The following is a 17,551-nucleotide window of genomic DNA, read 5'->3' as shown; positions in this document are numbered from 1 at the left end:
GGTCCGGCATCTAAAGTCTGATTTTGTGTCTATTTTTAAATATTTTTTATTTCCTCTGAGAGTTTATCCTTGGCTTCTCCCTCAAGTGGGCGCGATGCCACCTTCAGCTCCTTTCTTCTGCTGCCTCTCACAGCAGTCTGGAATTTCACAGAGCTGTTTCAGACACACACACACACACACACCAGTTACTCAACATCTGACAAATGTGTACAAGGTTCATGTGGATTTTACTTGCCACACCAGCATCATTCAAGATCACACACACACACACACACTCCTAACATAACTTAATCACTCAAAATGGATCAATGTAGTGAAATTCTGGATTTTGATTGGCCAGATGATGCTGATTAATTTTTCCATCGTTAATTGTTTCTATGGTAACCATTCAATTACAGGAACTTGGCCAGTAGACACAGTGGACTACGCAATAAATGGATTAAAAATGTGCCTAATTGTTAAAGTGAAGGTTTCTGTAATGAGATGGAAGGAAAGAGAAGGAAAAAGTCTGCAGCCTCATTGCTGTAAGCTGTAAAAGTTAAAGCTGTAACCTTAAGTTTTGTTTCAATGGAACTGAGAGGGATTGATGTTGGATTTATACTGGAAATGGAAAAGAACAATACAAATTTGATGCACCGTGTAACAGATTGTGGGTCTTCAGCGATTAAAAAAAAAGAGCAGCTCGCCATCTAGTGTTCAGTGCTGGTTGATTGTATTTTCCTATTGCTCACATCCACCCATCATCCATCTCTCTATAGGCATGTACATTTCTAGAGAAATCCAGACACTTGCTAAGATAAAAATGTACACTGGATAAAGTGGAGATCATATAGAATAATGAAACACTTTTATGACGTCTCTTTGCAATAACCAATATGACATGTTTTAGGGTTCGTTCTAGCTAGGCTTCTATTTGTATTTCACTAGCATTGAAGGTGAAATATGTTCTGACATCTTAAAAAGTCCTGTTAGATGTGGCAGCTTTCATTTGTGGCAGTCTAAAATTAACATCCAAAAGTCAGCTGAGTTTCATTAGACAGTTTTTGGATTATGTTATGTCCCAGATAAGGATCTCATCCCTTGAACTACATCTCTCCATACTGAAAAATAACACATTTGGATGCTTACTTTTGGTGCAATCCAAAGAAATATGTTAAGCAGTAAGTAAGAGACCCATATCCTTTCAGTTAATTGTCACCGAAAGCATGCCTGTGCTACAAGCAAGAAATATGGGAATAAAAATCAGTCACACCGATAGTGTTACACATCAAAATGGATTATTTTCCTATATTAGCACATCCCAAGGGTTTAATACCTTTTATACCACAGTGATTACAGTGTTTTATTCATAAATGAATGCCATGTCATACTTTTTATCCATCCATTTATCCATTTTCTGTACCTGCTTTATTCATAATTAGGGTCAAGGGATCTGCTGGAGCCTATCCCAGCACACATTGGGCGAAAGGCAGGGGTACACCCTGGACAGGTCACCAGTCCATCACAGAGCCACACATATAGACAGACAACCACACACTCACACTCACTCCTATGAGCAACTTAGAATGACCAATCCACCTAATGTACATGTTTTTGAACTGTGGGAGGAAACCGGAGTACCCGGAGTAAACACACAGGCACAGGGAGAACATGCAAACTCCACACAGAAAGGCACAGAATTTAATTTAATTTAATTTAATTTAATTTAATTTAATTTAATTTAATTTAATTTAATGCAACTGTAAACAGCTGTCTTTATTCTCTCTGTTGAAGGCAAAAAGTAAACTACAGCTTGTTGTAAACAAAACTAAAATTCTAGTTTTACTATATAAACAAACAAAATCAACTTTTAATACAAAAAAAACCCAAAATGGAATGTTTAAATAATAAACTCCATATAATGAAGCAGATGAACCGTGTATTTAGAAGGTGATGCTCTGCTGAATGTTGCGTACATGACGCAGAGCGGAAGGGAGGGGCTTTTTCCGCTTCCGGTTCCGCGGCCGGCCGTGGTGCTGAACGGACAGCGGCGCCGGGTGCCGCCGTCCTCTTTCGCGAAACGCACGCGCTCGCACCGCGATGGCGATGGGCGCGCACGCCAAGAAAGGCGGCTCGAGGAACGTGGCAGTGGAACGGAAGAACCTGATCACCGTGTGCAGGTGCGTTAATAAACTTTAATAAACACCCTACATAGTACACCATTTCTCTAGCAGGGACGTGATACACCTTTTTGATCCCTACAATAAAGCGCCTAAAAAACATTCCGTTTCCCCCTCATTTTCCAATCGCACGACTTCCGGTGTCCATGAGATATAGTGATGTATTGGGATATAGAGGTCAGGAAAACAATCCAAAAAAATCGCCACAGTGACCACATCACCTGGTCTACGTCATGCTTACTATGTTAATTCGAATTCCACATATAACCTATATACTTTATCTAGCCTGTTTCGTTCGTCCCTTTTTCCCTAAGCAACAATAATAATAATAGTAGCTTATTTATCATTGCTCGGTGGTCGGTGGTTAGCACCAGACCTCCGACGGTAAGCTAAAAAAGGCTAAGGCTAAGCAACAACAATTTATATATATATATATATATATATATATATATATATATATATATATATATATATATATATATATATATATATATATTAGGACATATGTTGTAAATATCTCTTGTTAATTGCGTTATTAAAATTGAAAGGAGAGAGACCTTTTTTGGTGACGCGATTTATGATTAGTTCCCGGATGAGGTCGTTGCCATAACGACAACCTTCCGTCAGGGTAAAAGGACGCGCGCGGAGCTCTCGGTACCAGCTGAGAGAAAAGACTGACATGGAAGCTGTGACTTCCTGTAGATGTTTTTTTTAAATCATTATTGTAAAAATAAACACATAATATATATATATATATATATATATATAATATACATAACACACACACATATATATATATATATATATATATATATATATATATATATATATGGATGAGGGATTTTATATATATATATATATATATAAAACCCCTCATCCATTCAGGGCTTTGTTCTATATTTTCGATCTATAGTCAGGCTAAATAGTACATTAAAGACAAAACATTTACAAGCTATATCGTTCTTTAATATTATGTTATTATGTTAATATGTCCTCATGATATGAATTCCAATGACCTTTTATTGCAGAAACCATTATTTAGGTTGCAGTATGATCTGTAGTGCTCAATATTAGACATAGAAGCCCAGTTATAAAGTGAGATGCACATATCCAGGGAAACCAGTAAGCCGTCAGTGGCTCAGTATTGGATACTACTAGATATACTGGACTAAAGCTGGTATTTCACCCTGTGTGAATCATAAATTTTACTACAGAGAAAGAAGACATCACTGTTTTAACCCTCTAGCTTCTTGCAGATTTGAAAGGCCGACATGGCTGCTTTGTTTTTCTCACTTGGTACAGTCCGGTGTAGTGCTCAAGGGGGCATTGTTGTACCACAGACAGCTGAAGGTGACACCAGAGCCACTTTCTTTCAGAATGTGTCATACCAGAGTAATGACCTGGGTTTACACTGTCAGATGTCTTTTCCCCTCGTATTTAAAAAAAAAGATAAAAATTGAAAAACTTTTTCCCTAATTTGGTCATCTACCCAACTTCCATTCTAATCAGCAGCCATCTCTTTTCCACCATTTGATAGCTACCCACCAGGGAGTGTGCTAGCTCTAGACACATGTCCATGATTAGCTAGTGTTGCTGTAATTGTGATTTCTCTCTTGCGCAGCTGTCCCAGCACAGTATCAGATTTCTGTCATTTTCTCTATGGCCAAGCCTGTTCCTAGATTTGAAGTGAATCAAGATGTTTACTGATGATTCACAGCCACATGCTGCAAGGAACATGGCACTTTCTATTAATGTGTCCAAGATTTTATTCATATTAATATGAATTTTCGATAACTGCCTGACTTGGGAGGTAGTTACTTCTGCGAGATTTTTATTGTTGTGCTCATTCTAATACATTATTGTGTATATAGTAACCTTTCCTTCACAGGGTCTTGTGTGGCAGACGCTCAACATAAACTGCTTAAAAGTATGTGTAATTGTTGTTATGGTGCAGTTTTCTACAAGAAGCCATTCAATTAATATTGAATGTAAGCAGTCCTTAGTGTTTTGTAACAAAAGGCATGTAAATTGTATCATGTGCTGTTCTTTTTATCAACTTCAGGGAGGACACACCCAATGGTTTTATTCCTCACTTGTCTGTCAGGCTGTTTTTGCAACAGACATATGGCAATGCCATATGTCATAACACATAAATGTAATATCTAACTATAGCATGTCAGAAAGTGTATGAAATTGTCTTGCTGTCTTTGTGCGGCAGGTTTTCAGTGAAGACCTTGCTGGAGAAATATACGGCAGAACCAATAGACGACTCGTCAGAGGAGTTCATCAATTTTGCATCCATTCTTGAACACATCCTCAGCCACCGCTTTAAAGGTTAAAAAAAGGAAGAAAAAAAAACCTTTAGTCCCCGGGTGTCCAGTCTTATCCGCAAAGGGCTGGTGTGGGTGCAGGTTTTCAGACCAATCAAGCAGGAGCCCGATTCCACCTGTTTAATCAGTTGATCTTCGCTTCCAGTAGACACAGGTGTGGCTTCTGCTTGGTTGGAATGAAAACCTGCACCCACACCGGCCCTCTGACTGAACACCCCATGGACTAAAGCATTCTTCTTCTCAGCTACAGCAGTGGAACCAATAAATGTGGAAAAGAAATTCTCATATCTTGTTTCCTTTGCAACAGGAGCAGGGAGCTGGTTCGATGGCCAGCGCAGTTTCTGGGACTTCATCCGCCTGGCCTGCAGTAAGGTGCAGAACAGCTGCATCAGCAGCATTGAGAACATGGAGAACATCAGCTCGTCTCGAGCAAAGGTGAGGGTCAAGAGTTCCAGTGGGACAGAAGTCTCAGCATTTCAATTCTTATTAACAAAAATAGGTGTTATTACTTTTGCTATTTTATTGTTGTGGTTATCCCTGTTGTGATCTGTAGGGCAGAGCTTGGATAAGAGTTGCACTAATGGAGAAACGTCTGTCTGAATACATCGCCACAGCACTGCGAGACAGCCGCACTACCAGGTTTTTTTCACTGTATACATGGAAACAGACATCAAAAAACTATAGAAAAAATCTGATATGGTACAGCATAAGCACTAGATACAGTTATAAACATACAGTTATAAGAATAATTACTTATATAATAAATAATTATATATATAATAAATAATAATCTTTTCTATATAATCACACATTTCAAGTTTTTAACAACACAGAAAAGGCATTAAACAGAATAAACATGCATTAATTATGTTTTTAATTCTTATTAAGAAAAAAAGAAAATTAATTTGTGAATGAAATGTGTGAAATGTGTTTGTGTGTGTGTGTGTGTCTGCAGGAGGTTCTATGAAGAAGGGGCCATCATGTTAAGAGAAGAAGCCAGTGTTCTTACAGGAATGTTAATTGGACTTGGAGCAATTGACTTCAGGTGAGACAAGATCCGACAGAATAACAGATGTCATTGGATCACAAGGGCCAGAGTTTGTAGACAATTAATTAATTATAATGATATTAATTATGGTAAATTAAGTTTATGGATATTCCTACTATAAATAGAAACAACATAATACAAACATTAATTCATTAATACAAACCCATGATTTGCAGCCGCACTACTGTCAGAGCTGCTGTTAGAGAAAATGAATCAGCATCCTCTGAAGGAAAAGTCAGGTAAATTACCAGTTGACGATGTGTTGCGATTACCTGTGACACTCATTTGAGTTGTCTTCTCAGTTTCTGTTTGAAGGGAGAGGCTCTGGATGGAAAGACGGACGCAGTCATTGATTATACACCATATCTGAAGTTCACTCAGAGGTGAGTTCATGTTTACTACTGCTTTTCAGTCATTTACCATACTTTTGTTTTTTTTAATGAAATGGCCATTCAGTACATTGTTGTTAAATATTTTGTAAGAATGATGGGAATAATGTACTGTGCATTATACATTATAAACTGTCATACAGTGCTACTTTATATAGCAAATATAATATTTACAGATTTAATACCAGTTAAATCTGCTGTGTGGTTTAGATACATCTTTTAAGTACATTTTCCCATCATTGTTGTTCTTGTTCATAAAGTCATCTGCTACACTTACAGCTTACTTTAGAGTATTATTCCTCCTGTTCTCCTTGAAACGCTGACTTGTTTATCCTTTTCAGCTATGACTACTTGAGCGATGATGATGACTGCTGCAGTGTAGACAGCAGCAACAGTGACGACAGCATTCCTGAGCATCCCTACATCCCACTGGTCACGGACGAAGAAAGCTGGAGTAACAAATGTCGTAGGATGGAGCAGAGGTTCAAGATCGTCAACGCTCAGAAGGTGAGCAGAAAGGCTTGTGAGACTTGTGTGTAGAATTACTGGAAGTTGATTCCATTCCTATAACAGCACACCCCCAAGTGTTTTATTGCTGTTATATAACAGCATTTTGATAGAGATTACAATGTTTAAAAATAGACAAACGTTAAGTGACAGTAGGGGCAGCGGAAGAGCAATTTAAACATGAATATAAAAAAAAATGCAAATGCCTGCTACATTAATGTTTTGTTTGGTACATACTCATGTTTGTTCAAAGCAGTCAGAATCTGAACATGCTATGGAGCAACTTACAGCACCTAGGCATGTGTATTTGTGTGTAGGGCTATCTAGAGGAGCTTGTTCGATTGCGTGAGTCACAGTTGAAGAATCTAGAGATGGAAAACAAGAAACTAACCAAGAAATTGGAAGAGATTCAACTTCAGAGCCATCAGGAGAAGAGAGAATTGGAGTCTGTCGTTCTGGAGCTACAGGAGCAGCTGTAAGACACATGCAGTCTTTTTGTCTTAATATTCTTAGGCTACCGCAGAGTTGAATTCAGGATACTGATTAACCAGAAGGTGTTGATTACTTTCTTTTTTTTTCTGTGACAGTAGTGCAGTTTATACTAATGCACTCATTCTATTGTTTCAGTAACAGATAGTGTTATTCAAACTCTCAGCATGGTTTGTACTAATTCAGGGGGCTGAATGTCATATTTGTGAGAATGTTACAGTATACTGGGAACGCATAATGTGATATGCTGATTTATAGTGCTTTTATTTCTCAGGACAAGTCTGATTCCAGGTGAAGCTCATCCTTTGTCTAAGGATATGTCTATTCCTCTTGTAAACCAGTGGCCATCACTTCACACCTACAATAACCAGGAAGAAAGCCAGCTCTATTGCAGGTCAGATACTGCCATCTGCTGATAGCAATGATAATAATAAATCCAGTGTACCAGTTTCAATCTTTCTGAAACTTTGTATGTGTTTGACTTCTTTGTGATTCAGTCACAGTGGAAGCTTCCAGAGTCCCGAGCTTCTCTCAGCACACATAAGCTTGGACTCAGATTCTCAGAAGGCAGAGGGAAAGCCAAATGGCCAGCCTTGGTGCAGAACAGGTAAAGCCTTCGGATTCTTTTTAGACTGAAAATCCACCAGAAAGGCCCTTAACCCTCACTGCTCCAGGGGCACTGTATCATGGCTGACCCCATGCTCTGACTCCCAACCTCCAAAGTTGAGATATATGGGATATCCTGTAATGTATATGTGACATATATTCTGATGTTCAAAAAATGATAAATGAAAATACACTCTTCCTACTTTCACAATCATTAAGAGAGTAATTGGCAGGTAGGTGATACTAATCTTACTACACAAGACAGTTCAGACATCAATAAGTGTGACTACCTCTGTAAAATTAAAATATATGGTAGTGTGGTGTTCTGGAACACTCAGGTGTCTACATCCTGACAAAAGAAAGGAAATTAGCCATGACCACAAAGAAACAATCGTAGCTTTCCCTCATTCTGGGAAGGTTATAAGACCATCTCCAAACCATTTGAAGTTGCAGCATGCTACGGTGAGAAGGTTTATTTACAATTTAAGAGACTTCAGAACAGTTGCCAGTCTTTCTGGGAATGGGCTTCCCAGCAAATTCAGTACAAGGTCAGACTGTTTTATGCTTAGAGAACTACCCAAGAGCTACATCATGTAGTAAATACTTAAAATGTTTATTTTAATTGACAGCACACAATACTGAACAAGTATCACTTCCATTGAAGCCTACAGGGTGGTTAAGAAAAAGTACATTCTCTTCAAAAAGAATATAGTAGTATATTTGCAAAAGAGTTTGCAAAAGTACATGTGAAAAAGTTATAGAACAATATTCTTGGTGTTGATGAGCCTACGGTGGAGAGATTATGTTATCATACACAGTGCCAAGTATGGCATCAACTCAATACAGCATATCACCACAAACACACCATGTGAGGTCAACTGTCCAACAGCTTAAGCTAGGCTGAATTTGTGTCATGCAACAGGATAATAATACTTAGCACTCAATATTATAATGGCTAAAGCAGTTGAGCATGAATGCATGTTAAACATCAATTAACCAAACAACATATTTGTCATATTTGTGATTGCAGTGTAGTGGTATTTATTCATTCAAATTATTCATATTATTAATATAAGATATTTTCAGCCCTATGAGTCATCAAAAAAATCGAAATATCAAAAGATTCAAATGAAAGTCTAAATTTAACTTCGACAAATGGACTGATGGATGTAAAAGCAGCTGGATGAAGTGCATTGAATGAGGCAGGAGTGATGAAAGTCCTTCTCTTTTCTCTCATCCTTCACAGGTAAAGACTATACACCATCCATCTTGGGGCTGTGTGGTTCTCTGAGCTCTTTACCCAGCTGCAAGTCTCTGCCCAGTTTGAGGTCCACAGAGTGCCTGGTGAACATTAGCGCAGAGCCAAGTCCTGCTCTCACACCCAGCTAGAACCACACGTACAGAACTATATTTTAATTAGCAAAGTCATCCAAAGACACAACAGACAATAATTTGGAAGTGGTAGCTCAGTGGTTAAGGCATTGGGCTAGTGACCAAAAGTTTGAATCTCAGTTTCACCAAGCTACTGCTGCTTGGCCCTTGAGCAAGGTCCTTAACCCTCAATTGCTCAGTTGTATAAAAAATGAGATATATGTCTCTCTGGATAAGGGTGTTTGCCAAATGCCATAAATGCCCATGTTCAGTCTAAATGCAGTATGGCAACCTTACTTGTTGTCGTATATTCTGCAAAATTATTGGCATGGGATTTTACACTGACTCACCTCTTTTCTGCTATTTACACTGTTCCCATCCTCCTGTTTGACTGTTCTCGTGTCTCTGGGTGTCTTTGCCATACACTTTCCCTTGACTGTGGACTATGCACCAACTGCCTAACCACCTGACACGCACATCTAGCTAAACAATTTCACATTTTCTCACCTAGTACTTGCCATGTTTGTTTATCCCTTTAATTAATCAGTGAGTCTTCTGCGAAAAAAGAAAAAAAAAAAACATGCACAAGGATATCTTAATGTATGGTTATAACATTATCTTACTAAGTGGTCATAAAAAGAAACTAGAACAGCTGCCTTTTTCCTCTTTAATCAATTACATTTATAATAAAACAAACTGCCAAAAGATGGAAATGTAACAGCAATTACTGTGCCACGTAAATCAAAGATGCATATACAAATATGCATACCTGTACTGTTACGGATCAATACATATATATATATATATATATATATATATAATCTACTGCAAATGAAACTGCCAGTTTCTTTTCATTAGCTCACCAGAATCTGTTCTTTCTCTATTTATGAACACTAGGAGGACTCATTGGATTAAAAGAGTCTAATTAAAACCATTGTTTGAGTGATCTTGAGGTTGTCATTAGACAATTGTTCAGTCCTAATTCCTAATGTTTATTTGTTTAAATATTGTAAAGTCATGTTTATGGCACCAGTGGAAACCCAGCTGTTCCTGTTCTAACTGCAATAAAACAACTGCCTCTTTTGGACCCTTTTTTTTCTGTGCACATTGCACGTTCATTGTGTATGTGTACATTGTATGTTGTCAGTCCTCATTTACAGCATACATTATATGCTGAGCTGTCTGTCCTCTTTGACAGCTGCTTATACAGTCACTTGCATAATAAATTTATTCAAGTTAGAACATTATCTTACATTTTGAGGCAGGGTGGGGGAAGCGTCACATTACAAAGATGCTTTTCAAACTGGGAAACTCGTCAGGGTTGAGGGCAGGATGGACAGATAAAGCCAAACACAAGGCAGTCCTAGAAGAAAACTTGATCCAGTCTGCAAGAGCCTTTCTAACGGGGCAGAGGTTCAATTTCCAATAGGTGCTGTCTTCACTGTTGCTGCTGTCTACACTGCAGCAGTCATCATCATCGCTCAAGTAGTCATAGCTGAAAAGGACAGTGAGCCTAAGCTTACTGCCAAAGCTAGTCTATGTGGCCAAAAATATATCTACACCTGACCATCACACCCATATGACTGCCTTTCTTACATTGTTGTCCACAAATTTGGAGGCACAGAATCTTTCTATGCACGTCCCTTCACACAACTAAGATACCCAAATCTGTTCCAGCATGACAAAACCCTCTGTGCACAAAGCAAGCTACATGAAGACATTGTTAAGGTTGGTGTGTACATAATTTTCCCATAAGGATAATAAAACTTGTTAATCCGCCCTTCCAAAAATGACTATGATAAATTAATTTCTCTTTTAAAACAGACAAACAAAAAAAGTTGTTCAATGCACTTGAATAAGCGACTGAAATGAAGAATCGACTGCAGGCATTTAGATGATGAGATTCAGTTCACAGTGAGTCGACTCCGCACTCCTGTAGCAACGCACCAGGACGAGCTCCCATTCACATCGCAGGGCTGAAGACATCCTTTATTATTAATATACAGGCGATATACTCAGGATATATACAGGATGCTAAAACTGGTGTCAAAACAGCTGAGGACTCACCCGGCTGTAAGTACATTTTATTCTCTGAGGGGGATTTTTGAGGATTTTTTCAATCAACCTTACTGACATTGGAGCGTTTCGATTATTCATGGGTAGTCTTTGATTTGTTTTGAAATAATACATGCAACCTATTTTATTTTTCATCAGATTTAATGATAAAATACGTTAGATTGGACAAATCAATCTCAAATCTCTAATATTTTTGTTTTCACGTGTGTAACGGTTCGGAACTGCAATGCGGAAAAGCACAGGGCCGTGTCACAAATGTACCGTACAACCTACATACAGGAACTACAGGCTCTATTATTAGTGCCTTACCTATTGCACAATTTCTCCAAACGTTTTTGAAGTTTTTTTTCAGCGTTATATCCCTCATAATATTGTAATAAGTGAACTGTGTATATTATTATGAAATAATAGCTTCTATACACTAGGAGGTGTGTATGGATCTAATAGGGAAATAATTGGGAACATACCTATGCACTCTTTCGACTAATAATACACACATGAATTGGTGAATAATGGCAGTGAACGAATATGCGCCCTCTGACATTTCTCATACAGAAATTTCTTGTTAATATATACGTTTTTGAATATAGTTCTCTGAGCCGGGACATACAACAACAATAATAAAAAAAAATATATATAAAACAAACACAAAACAGTGAGGTTGTATAAAAATAAATAAATAAAAGAAAGCCAATGTTACAGCTACCTATTGTACTGTACTTTTGAAAAAAATGAAAACAATGGGATCTTCAAATTTGCACAGCTAAGGTACAAAACACTTCAATCGAACATTAATCAATACCGATCAATCATATTCAATAAATTGAATTAGATCTATTGTCATGGCTACTCTGGACATTTCCCCATCAAACCACCAGAGGGCAACCTTGCACACGTGTTTTAACTTCATTCGTTGTGAAATAGGAAATGGCCTTTATTTGTCACATATACTTTACAGCACAGTGAAATTCTTTCTTCACATATCCCATACTTGGAGGTTGGGGTCAGAGCGCAGGGTCAGCCATGATACAGCACCCCTGGAGCAGAGATGGTTAAGGGCCTTGCTCAAGGGCCCAACAGTGGCAACTTGTGTCTTGCTGTTTTGTGTTAGCCTAGATAAAGTTTCTGTTTCTAATTTTTCATTGTCTTGCATCCGTTTGTCAGCACATGTTTATTGCCTCATTCACTTTGCTAGTGTTTATGTTTTGCCACCCCTGGCTGTGTTATGGTTCTTTTTTTTTTTTTTTTTACTTTTATGCCTTTTACCTTATTTCACAACTATGTAATTAAGCCATTTCACAAATTATGGTGATAGAGATAAATTCTTATTCTGTTTCTGTTGTAGTTGATCCCTCTATTTGTATTCATCGGTGGTGGAGCAACAATGTCCATGCTTTATCTCTGCCGCTTGGCCCTCAAGAACCCAGACTGCTCGTGAGTGCTTTAACAGTTGATTAGATGTTCAAAAAAAATATTTTACAGCAAACCTACTTTCCTTTTGGGGAAAAAAGACATTGTGTATGTTCTAGGGCTGTCACTAGATTAAATATTTCAGTCGTGATTAATCGCACCCTTTTTGTGTGATTAACTGCGATGAAATTAAACATGCACTTTTTTTTTTTGTTTAACATGTCGGTTTGGTTTGCTACTCGTCGGTTTCCTAGTAAAACCTGTGATGTGTTTTGCTTTTAAATGATATTTTAAACTCGATGAGCTTCGATGGTAGGCCAGTTCTTCATTACAGTGTATGCACACACAGATGTGCATTTGTGGTAGCATTCAGTCGCTGCTGTGTTCACATTGCACAATGGATCTGCGACAGGAGGTTTCACACTGCAACAGCTTTGTCTGGTCCACAAACTGCGTTTCACAACTGAACGTATGCGTGAAATAATATGGATTGGATTGAACATGGATTGTGTGTTCTGCATAACTGTACTGTATGAATAATTTTGCCTTGTGCTGCTGCTGATCAAGCTAATGTTTCTGCTTTATTTCTTTTTGATGCTATTGTAAAGCTTATTAATTTTGATATAAGTATATTTAAGACATTTTCTTCTGATAAAAACCTATAAACTCTATTAAACTATAATATTGTGCTTTAACTGAAGCCGTGCTTGCTAATATTAAGGTCTATAACTCCTCCCCAAACTGACCGCTGCCCTGTATCTCGCTCTCTCATTGACTGTAGGTCATCGCCGAGGTGTTTTTCAGTCAGAACTCATTTAGTACTGCTCACCAACTGGTCCAGATATTTAGCATGCCAAATATTTCACGGGACTCATCGGCTCAGATCGAGTGTTTGGTCATTCACACTGCGCGATTGTCACTCGCGTGCACGGCCTTCACTTTGCCTTGATTTTGCAAAGCTAGTCTGCGACTGAAAAGTTGTGCAGTGTGTGCAGTTGTGCAGTCTCGGCATTAGACTAATAAGCTCCCGACCCCCAATATCATCTGTGTGACGCAAATTACATTAATGACCACCTTTGTGTGTTGTCTTTGTTTGCGTTAAATTATTTTAACGTGATAAGGATTTTGTATTAATCACATGCATTAATGCGGTAATGTTGACAGCCCTAGTACTTTCTGAATTTTGCTTATTATGCTTCATAACATCAAGTTTATAACCACACAATCTGCACCACAGGTGGGATCGGACCAATAACCCTGAACCCTGGAACAAGCTTGGACCTAACGATCAATACAAGGTGAAGAGGGAGTGGGTAAACTTTAATTAAAACTTTAAATTTGTCAAGTCATGTACAAAGCCAAGGATAAAACCTTTACTTAAAGTAGAACAGCCATTTAAAACAAATTTCTGACATTATGTATTTAACTCAGTGCCTTCTTTCTAATTAACATAAATATACTACACACGTGCACTACAGAGTACAGTATTAGCGTTAATGATGGTGTTAATTTAAAAAATCATTGGTGTTTGAGAAAGAATATATATATATATATACACTATATTGCCAAAAGTATTCGCTCACCCATCCAAATAATCAGAATCAGGTGTTCCAATCACTTCCATGGCCACAGGTGTATAAAATCAAGCACCTAGGCATGCAGACTGTTTTTACAAACATTTGTGAAAGAATGGGTCGCTCTCAGGAGCTCAGTGAATTCCAGCGTGGAACTGTGATAGGATGCCACCTGTGCAACAAATCCAGTCGTGAAATTTCCTCGCTCCTAAATATTCCACAGTCAACTGTCAGCTGTATTATAAGAACGTGGAAGTGTTTGGGAACGACAGCAACTCAGCCACGAAGTGGTAGGCCACGTAAACTGACGGAGCGGGGTCAGCGGATGCTGAGGCGCATAGTGTGAAGAGGTCGCCAACTTTCTGCAGAGTCAATCGCTACAGACCTCCAAACTTCATGTGGCCTTCAGATTAGCTCAAGAACAGTGCGCAGAGAGCTTCATGGAATGGGTTTCCATGGCCGAGCAGCTGCATCCAAGCCATACATCACCAAGTGCAATGCAAAGCGTCGGATGCAGTGGTGTAAAGCACGCCGCCACTGGACTCTAGAGCAGTGGAGACGCGTTCTCTGGAGTGACGAATCGCGCTTCTCCATCTGGCAATCTGATGGACGAGTCTGGGTTTGGCGGTTGCCAGGAGAACGGTACTTGTCTGACTGCACTGTGCCAAGTGTAAAGTTTGGTGGAGGGGGGATTATGGTGTGGGGTTGTTTTTCAGGAGCTGGGCTTGGCCCCTTAGTTCCAGTGAAAGGAACTCTGAATGCTTCAGCATACCAAGACATTTTGGACAATTCCATGCTCCCAACTTTGTGGGAACAGTTTGGAGCTGGCCCCTTCCTCTTCCAACATGACTGTGCACCAGTGCACAAAGCAAGGTCCATAAAGACATGGATGACAGAGTCTGGTGTGGATGAACTTGACTGGCCTGCACAGAGTCCTGACCTCAACCCGATAGAACACCTTTGGGATGAATTAGAGCGGAGACTGAGAGCCAGGCCTTCTCGTCCAACATCAGTGTGTGACCTCACAAATGCGCTTCTGGAAGAATGGTCAAAAATTCCCATAAACACACTCCTAAACCTTGTGGACAGCCTTCCCAGAAGAGTTGAAGCTGTTATAGCTGCAAAGGGTGGACCGACGTCATATTGAACCCTGTGGATTAGGAATGGGATGTCACTTAAGTTCATATGCGAGTCAAGGCAGGTGAGCGAATACTTCTGGCGATATAGTGTATATATATACTTCCCAGTGTGTGAAGCGCTGCTTGAAGTCCAGATTGCCCCTGTTCTGGCTCCCAAAACAGACGAACAGGGAGGAGGACTTATGCCACGAGTTTGAGCGACGGACATAAGTTCTCAGGGCCCTTACTGGGCAAAGCAAGTGCAAGTCTACACAGACAGGAAAAACAATTGACACACAAACAGAGTGCTTCCTGAAGTCAAAGAAGCTGGAGTAATGTGACGTAGATGCCCTTATGTGGACTTATTGGCGAGTATTCACTTTGCAATAAAGCTTTCCCATAGCGTCAGTCATGATGCAGCGTTAAGTTTCCTCGAAAGGGAACTCAGTGGCCCAGAATCTTACTGAGCAATTGAGGGTTAATGGCCTTGCTCAAGTGCCCATTCAGAGGTAGCTTGGTGGACCTGGGATTCAAACTCACAACCTTCCAGTCAGTAGTCCAACACCTTAACCACTAAGCTACCACTTAAACTGCTGCTTGTTTTATATATTAAAAAAACAGTTTCTTGTTGTTATGACCTCCTTGGACTGAGGATATTCTTAGTCTACCAAAGTGAACCAGTATCAGTGTATTCATTGATAGAGACCTCAAAGCATTTTTGTACGTCGCTTTAGATAAGGCCAGTAAATGTAAATGTCCACATGATGTAAAAGAAAACATTATAGTGAAAAAGTTTACATTTTGGGAGCAAGTTCACCTTTTCATTTTATTTTTTTCATGTTTTCTTTGTTTGATTACACTATTTTGGCATCTCCTTTTTTTGTTTTTTTCCTGCCTTTTCCTGATTCTGCTTTATAAAGTTCTAGGAAATTGCTGTAATAGCTTATTCCTAAATGTAGTCCTTACTGTATGTAATTGCAGATGTAACCATTTTTTCCTGGCTACTGAACAGATAATATACACAGACAGATTTGTAATGCAGCTTCTGATACAATATCAGCCACAAACGAAAATACAAGTTGGTTATCACATCAACGACATTATCTTATTCTTAATGATGGAGAAAATATTATTATTATTATTTTTTTTTTACAGCTTTTCACAGTGAACATGGACTACAGCAAGCTGAAGAAGGACAGGCCTGACTTCTAAGCCTGCCCTGGGATTATATTAATGGCATAGTGGGAAGTCCAAGAGCTTCTGAGTCACACATCTGAAAAAGGAATGGAACATTCATGATGCTTTCATACCTATTGTAAACATTCATACAGAAACACTCTGGTTTTTAACTAAATTTAATTAAAAAAAAATATTTATTGTGATTCTTAAACAGAAATGTTTCTGTCTGGAAATGTTTTTATATATAATTTAATATTTTTCAGTTTGTGTTAGCCAGGCCTCCACACTCCCACATGCTGTCTCTTTAGAAATACCACATCAATAAATAAAAATAAAAAATTTATTGAACCTAAACATCTTGTGTAAATTATTCAGATTCAAGATTCAGAGAACTTCATTAATCCCAGGGGGAAATTCCTTTGCCATGTTACAGTTGCTCTAATGAAAATAAAATTATAAGAGAAAAAGAAAGAAATATAAAATATGAAAATAAAATATAAGAGAAAAAGAAAGAAATATATACACTGTTTTATAAACTGTAAAAAAAAAGAATAAATAAATACAAATTCTGTACAAATACTACACAAATACTGTACAAATACTAGTGTAGTGCTGTAATATTGCACACAAGGATTGTAATTAGGTGATAATGGTAGTTGTTTGTACATTATTGGAAAAAAAATAAAAATGGTAATGTGCATGAAAAGGCCTATAATTACTAAAGCACTATTGCGCATGAAAAAGAAAATGTCCCAACTCTTAAAGGGAGGAATTGTACAGTTTTATTGCCACAGGGATGAAAGCTTTCCTAAAGTGCTCAGTGCTACACTTGGCAGTGATCAGTCTCTGGCTGAATGTGCTCTTCTGATTAACCAGCACACTGTGTAGTGGATGAGAAGGATTGTCCAGGATTGAATGGAGTTTTGACAGCATTCTTTTCTCAACAACAACGTGAACTGGGTCCAGCTCCATGCCAAGTACAGAGCCCTCCTGATTAGTTTGTCCAGTTTATTTCTCTCTGCCACCTTCATGTTACATCCCCAACAGACCGCTGCATAGAAAATGACACTAGACACCACAGACTCGTAGAACATCCGCAGTATGGTGTTGCAGACGTTGAAGGACCTGAGCCTCCTCAGGAAATACAGCCTACTCTGTCCTTTCTTGTAGAGCGCTGTTGAGTTTAGTGTCCAGTCCAATTTGTTGTCAATGTGGACTCCCAGGTATTTTTAATCCTCAACAATCTCAACTTTCTCTCCAAGGACAGACAAAGGAGAGGCTGGGGTTCTGGATTT

The 17,551-nt window shown here is 38.6% G+C and overlaps 2 protein-coding genes across 2 annotated transcripts; both read left to right on the top strand.

Moving 5' to 3' along the window:
* The first annotated feature begins 1,999 nt into the window (after positions 1-1,999).
* On the top strand, positions 2,000-9,992 carry rundc3ab (RUN domain containing 3Ab). Its single transcript, XM_058405482.1, has 11 exons — positions 2,000-2,159; positions 4,378-4,493; positions 4,797-4,924; positions 5,043-5,128; positions 5,445-5,534; positions 5,840-5,920; positions 6,268-6,433; positions 6,751-6,908; positions 7,197-7,316; positions 7,420-7,529; positions 8,775-9,992. Exons 1-11 carry the CDS (start codon positions 2,080-2,082, stop codon positions 8,915-8,917), a joined length of 1,278 nt encoding a protein of 425 aa, XP_058261465.1. The 5' UTR covers positions 2,000-2,079; the 3' UTR covers positions 8,918-9,992.
* An 817-nt stretch (positions 9,993-10,809) lies between these two features.
* Positions 10,810-16,610, top strand: ndufa4b (NDUFA4 mitochondrial complex associated b). The gene is made up of 4 exons (XM_058405483.1): positions 10,810-10,972; positions 12,321-12,409; positions 13,623-13,683; positions 16,233-16,610. The coding sequence occupies exons 1-4, from the start codon at positions 10,931-10,933 to the stop codon at positions 16,287-16,289; spliced, it is 249 nt and encodes an 82-aa protein (XP_058261466.1). The 5' UTR covers positions 10,810-10,930; the 3' UTR covers positions 16,290-16,610.
* Positions 16,611-17,551: the final 941 nt, after the last annotated feature.

The sequence above is a fragment of the Hemibagrus wyckioides genome, linkage group LG13 (genome assembly GCF_019097595.1).
Source record: "Hemibagrus wyckioides isolate EC202008001 linkage group LG13, SWU_Hwy_1.0, whole genome shotgun sequence".
Lineage (NCBI taxonomy): Eukaryota > Metazoa > Chordata > Actinopteri > Siluriformes > Bagridae > Hemibagrus > Hemibagrus wyckioides.
The sequence above is the reverse complement of the archived record's forward strand: the minus strand, read 5'-3'. Positions and strand labels throughout refer to the sequence as shown.

Coding starts and splice junctions, on each gene's coding strand:
- rundc3ab (XM_058405482.1), top strand. CDS start 2,080: ATGGCGATGGGCGCGCACGCCAAGAAAGGCGGCTCGAGGAACGTGGCA. Junction 5,129..5,444: donor CGAGACAGCCGCACTACCAG/GTTTTTTTCACT, acceptor GTGTGTCTGCAG/GAGGTTCTATGAAGAAGGGG. Junction 6,434..6,750: donor AGATCGTCAACGCTCAGAAG/GTGAGCAGAAAG, acceptor ATTTGTGTGTAG/GGCTATCTAGAGGAGCTTGT.
- ndufa4b (XM_058405483.1), top strand. CDS start 10,931: ATGCTAAAACTGGTGTCAAAACAGCTGAGGACTCACCCGGCT. Junction 12,410..13,622: donor CTCAAGAACCCAGACTGCTC/GTGAGTGCTTTA, acceptor TCTGCACCACAG/GTGGGATCGGACCAATAACC. Junction 13,684..16,232: donor GACCTAACGATCAATACAAG/GTGAAGAGGGAG, acceptor TTTTTTTTACAG/CTTTTCACAGTGAACATGGA.